At 33.9% G+C, this 5,759-nt stretch overlaps 1 protein-coding gene across 1 annotated transcript in view; it reads left to right on the top strand.

Moving 5' to 3' along the window:
• The window catches only part of LOC110103041 (protein TIC 100), a 48,021-nt gene extending 43,257 nt beyond the window's left edge, over nucleotides 1-4,764 (top strand). The window contains exons 10-11 of the mRNA XM_020831587.2: nucleotides 3,134-3,831; nucleotides 4,248-4,764. Of these exons, the coding sequence (XP_020687246.1) occupies nucleotides 3,134-3,831; nucleotides 4,248-4,616 (1,067 nt within the window). The 3' untranslated portion in view covers nucleotides 4,617-4,764. The remainder of the gene's footprint in view (nucleotides 1-3,133; nucleotides 3,832-4,247) is intronic.
• Nucleotides 4,765-5,759: the final 995 nt, after the last annotated feature.

The following is a 5,759-nucleotide window of genomic DNA, read 5'->3' as shown; positions in this document are numbered from 1 at the left end:
CCAAAACCCTTTAATCAAGACTTTCATGGATTTTAAAACAACAAAGATCAAATTTTAGCCAACATTTAAATGACTTCAAAAGAAAGAAAACCACTAGTTTAATCAAAAGTGTTCCCAAATCAAACTTGGGATGTAATTAACCATAGGGGCTTGCCCCTATGGGATGTCTGTACCCCAGAAATAAATAAACCCCGCTCGACCAAACATCGAGTGGGGGAATCTCTGTTAAATAATTGTAAATTTTATGATTGAGTCCATAAGGAGATGATATTTTTACCCTCCGGGGTAATATATCGTATTCTTATGCCGTGCCCGATTATAAAATATGCAATCCGTTCGAGGATACAAAAATTCTCCAACACCCTCATCAGAAAAAAAAGAAGTAAGATCATATATTCTATTTTCTCATGAGAAATAGACAAGGAGAATGAAAGTCTCTTGCAAGAATAAAAAATATTAATTAGGGTTTCTCCGATTCATGCCTCTAGTATTAGCTATGAGAATTTAGATAATAAGGAGCATTTACTCGAGTTTGATTTGTATTTATCACTTCGGAGGTGAGGTGTAGAGTTGTTACTTTTTGAAAGACATCAGCAAAATTTTTAGAGGATGTCTTGACTGGCTCTTGGTATTCTAAAATTACGATCTTTGTATCTTTGTTATCAGATAATTCATGATCTTGATATGATTATTATGTGTTTGAGGGCTTATCTTGCATCATATTTTTAAGAGTTTACTAAAAAAGGGCTGAAGTAAAGCCTAGACCAACTCTAACAGTTGTTACAGCATGGACCTTGGTTCTAGGATGGTATGAAGAGGGAGTTTAGTGTAATCAAGCTAGGAATTATAACATTTTTCAAGTGTTCAACAATTTATTATGAAGTCACATATTAGCCAGGCAGTTCCTGCGAAGACCTGCAAGTAAAAGACAGAGAGCAAGCAAGCTAAGCAGAGAAGGTTATACAGAGGAATTAGAGACGAGAGCTAAATATGAACACCACTTTATCTTCTTTACATGGGTTGGTCAAAGCTATTCAAAGGGGAAGGAATTTCAAATCAAATTAACTAGGTGAGCATAAAGATGAGTTCAAAGAGTTGATAATGAAGATGAGGTTTTTAAACAAGTAGAAGCCAACCTATCTTTAAAAGAGGGACCCACAATAAGATATGGATTAATCCTTGGAATAAGTAGGATTATACTTCAGTTAGCTAGATTCAAGGACTTCGTTGTGATTTACTTTTGTATTTATTATGCTCAATAACTTTTTTGTTTATTGGCGCATGTATTTGGCCTTTTTGATCATGGATGAAATAATTCAAGAATCATTCCAAGCCTCTTTCTTCCCTCCACTTGTGCCCCTCCTATCTTTTTCACCTGTTGAATTTTCTTCTCCCTTTACAATAAGTTCTAACTATTTTTCGGTCTAGTCAGTCCTATAAGGTGGAGGTGAATTGTTTGCTAAGAAAAGGAAAAAAGATTGAAGGAAATAGTAACCAGTAGAGGAAGAAGAGCAGGAAAAAAATAACCAAGAAGAGGAAGATCAAATTGGCTAAGTCTAGTTTTCTACTTTCAGTTATCATCTCTTCAAATACCTCCCCACTCAGTATCCACACCCCACAGAAATACCGTTCTTGGTTGAGCGCTTACAAGGGGAGAACCTTATTATTATATTCTTGAAAGGCTCTGTTATATGGAAAAGAAACCTATTGAAATGAACCTTGGTTGTTAGTAATCTAGACTAAAGCCATAGTTCCTGGTTTTAGAAAATTTTAATTCCTTTCATCATATAGATTGATAGAAGGTTCAATTTGGACCGGCTCATGAGCTGGTTGAACTGGTCCAAGTGGAATAGATCTGCCGCCCAAGGTGCGGACGTCCCTGTGGGGCCAAGCGGGGTTAAGTGGGAGTTTTGGATTTAATTAAAGAAAACTTTGGAAGCGAAAATTCAAAATCAAGGTCTGTTTAGGGAATTGTATTTGTGCTTTTGCTTTAAGTAGTTTTTTTCTCTCTAGGGTTAGGTTATGTGATGTTATGCGGAATTTGTGTTTCTCCTAGGTTTGTTTGGGCTTTAGCTATGATGCACAGACACAAACACGACGACACGATACGACCCTGTGGGGCCCAGCGGGGTTAAGATGGAGTTTTGGATTTTAATTAAAGAAGCATTGGGAGGGAAAATTCAAAATCAATGGCGGTTTAGGGAATTGTATTTGTGCTTTTGCTTTAAATAGTTATTTACTCTCTATGGTTAGATTATGTGATGTTATGCAGAGTTTGTGTTTCTCCTAGGTTTGCTTGGCTCTAGTCTTCGACTAGAGATTTGGAGAGAGGATTTTCCTATCGAATTGAAAATACATTATATATTGTCTTCTTTCTTTATTTTTTCAGCAATTTCACAGATTTTGAAGGAGTTGCCATCAAAATTTTCTTCTATAAATCTGATTTGTAGTTGCTAAAATTTAAATTTCTGCACCTGTGTTCTATCAGTTCACTGAACCACCTATATTATTTAGGATTGTGCTGTGATTTTGATCATACTTTCTTGCAACATGTAATTTTGATCAATAAGCACTTATATTGCATGCGTGAGACCTTCATGTAACATGGAAAGCCTCATTGAACTTAGCTTCATTTGGGGATGATATTTTATTGCTTTGATTTTTTTAAAATATATTGCATTTTATAATTTTGATTTAAGTGGAAAATATGCAAAGAGAAGCGCTATATCACAAATGCATCTCTTCCATACCTTCATGATCATAGGAAGTACACTTGTAGAGCAAGATGCTAATCTCTCTGAGCAGTGATGACTTGTACCTACTTCATAGCACAATAATTCCATGACAATACGAAGCAAGGCTATAGAATAATCATTCAATTTACAGTTACTAGTATGTGTATTAGTTGGTTACAATTGGTCCATTGCTTTCTTTGCATATTTATTTACTGATGCAACCAGACTGCACTATTCATTGATTGAAAACCTCCAGGGAAGGATTATTTTTTAATCTTTGCATATTTATTTTTGGTTAAAAAAACAATGAATATTTTTGGTTAAATCTATGATAGTTTTTTTTTTCAAGCTTCATGTTTAAGTTGATGGTAATAACTAAAACTACTGCCACTGTCCAGATCCTGACAATCCTGAATTCATTCTTATCAATGATGAGCCTGAGCCGGATCCTGAAGACCCTTCAAAACTCATATATAAAGAAGATCCTCTCATTCTCCACACCCCAACTGGTAGGCTTATCAATTATGTAGAAGATGAGGAGCATGGCTTGCGGTTATTCTGGCAGCCATATCTAGAAAAGGGAGAGGATATTGACCTTAACAAAGTAGTTTTCTTACCACTTGGATATGATGAGTTTTATGGGCGATCTCCATCTGGTGAAAAGAAGCAAACTGGCTTGGCAAAGCTAATTACATCAGCTGAGAATGCTCTGAAGCCTATTTTTGAGAGGTTGGATAAGTGGGTTGAGGAGAAGAAGAGAACCAGCGATATGAAACAGAAGCTTATTGAAAAGGAACTTGGATATATTGAGGCTGAGATTTGCCTGGAAGAGGAAATGGAAGATTTGGAAATGGTTTTGAAGATGAAGCAGCAAGAGGAAGAGAGAAAAGCTCCTGAAGCTGATGACAAAGGGGAATTTCCTGAGGCTGGGCAGGATGAAGATCAGGATGACGATGGTGAGGATGAAGAAGACGAAGGGGCACCAACGAGTTTCGGTTCGGTAAGTGATCAGCAAATAGATGAGCAAAATAAGTCAGGGAGGTCTTCTTTCTCGTCCTTGACAATGTCATTTGGCTCCTTTGGCTGGCCTTCATCGGTGAGTAATTCGAGAACCATCCCCTCCATTCCAGCAATGATAGATCATTGTGCTTATTCCTGGAGATTACTGCAGAGCAATTAGCATATCAATGCTTTCTGTTTTTTTAAAAATTATTAGACTAGTATATCTAAATTACAGACAATAGAGTTAAATTATTAGACATTTACAAATATAATCATTACCAAAAAAACTATTGCAAATGTTTAATAGTTTCATTAGATTTGTCTAATTATTTAATTATATCTAGAAATAACATCTGAAATATGAAATTAAAGGCACATTTCAAAAAAAATAACCTCATCCTGATATAAAATATATCAACATATCCTTATATACATCAATTGTCCATTGCTAGACCTTTATTCTTTCTATCTATATATAACTTACATGTCATTATTCTTCTGCATGCCCAGTTGCCATGCAAATTACAAGAATCGTTTTCTGTGTGGAAAAAAGCAATAAAGCTGGTGTCTCAGCCATCTTTGCATGGAAACTTTTGCAAATCTTTGAATCAGAAAGAAACACTGAGTTTTAACTCAGTGAAGATGCCGATCAAGCCTCGGTCGAAGCTTATACTGAGAGCAGTGCATGAAGGAAGGGGTGAGTGGAGCAGAAGCAAGCGCCATTGCCAGCTGAGCTCCTTAGCTTGGCTTCTTTCCTCTCAAAACTCTTCCAAAAGTTCAAAGATGAACTCCATCACTGGTAAGAAATCTAGATTTGGTCATGATATTAACATACTTTCTCTTCATATGCCACTCTCTGATGCTACCATTTTTCATTAACATATTGTTCTGTATGTTCTTTTCAACAAAAGATTCATTTCAATTTTGATTTCTGTTCTATTTCTGAGTAACAATACATTGTAGTTCTTTGATTTGATCATGGAAATGAGGGCATAAATTTGATCTATCTATCAATTTTTTGTTCTAAGTTCTGATGTTTATGTGAATATTTTTGTTCATATCATATGACATATAAAAACAAGCTTGCTACATTTATTAATGCATAAATACTTATATCATTTGCATATTGAGGAATAATTATGTGATAACAATTTTGCCTTTTAAATTCATTTATATATTGAAGGATAAATTTAACTGCTGGATAAAAGCTTGATAATTACACTGGTCTTGTCTGATCAAAGAACAAAATATTAGGTATTTGATCAATACATTTCTGTTGAATGAAAAGAACTCTCCTGCAAAGTAGGGATGTCAAAGCGGGTTAGTGGGTTTGATTTGGGTCTGACTCAAAATTGATTCGACTTAATTTCAGCTGGCCCAAATCAAATAATTGGTCAAAAGGTGGACCTGAATTCGATCTGTTGGTAACCTGGATGTCTTGAAATTGTTTTGAAATTTTGTTTTGATTAAAATGAAATTTGTAATTTGCTAACTATAGATTTTAGTTTAATTGTTAAAAAAAAAAGTAAAGTATACCAATAAGTAAAATAATTTAAGAAAAAAAATAATTAATCTAATTAAAATTGGATTTGTTGATCAACATGAATTCAATGAATCAATTAAACTAGTTGGAATGTTAAACTTGAATTTTATCTATTTATTGAACTGGTCAATCCAAATTTTTTGGGTTGGAATTGTTGGGTTTGGTTATTTATTGGCACCTCTATTGTAGAGTTTGAGTGGGTGATGTCTCTTCAAAATATTAAGTTTTCTTGCCTTGTTTTGGTATCTTACAATGTTTTTTTTTTTAAATTATTTTTTAAATTTTTGATAAAGAAAGTTGAATTGCAATGATTTTTTATTTTATTAAAATGAATTAATATATTAATACATCTATGTTATATAAAGACAAATAATAATAATATAATAATAAAAATATAATATTTTTTAATAATAAGATTATATTATGGTAGTAAACATCAAGGTTATGAAAATAGGATCGGACAATGAATCGGTAGGAGT

This window comes from Dendrobium catenatum, unplaced genomic scaffold (genome assembly GCF_001605985.2).
Source record: "Dendrobium catenatum unplaced genomic scaffold, ASM160598v2 fragScaff_scaffold_223, whole genome shotgun sequence".
In the NCBI taxonomy this organism is placed as follows: Eukaryota; Viridiplantae; Streptophyta; class Magnoliopsida; order Asparagales; family Orchidaceae; genus Dendrobium; species Dendrobium catenatum.
Note: the sequence above shows the minus strand (reverse complement) of the source record. Positions and strands in the feature narration are given on the sequence as shown.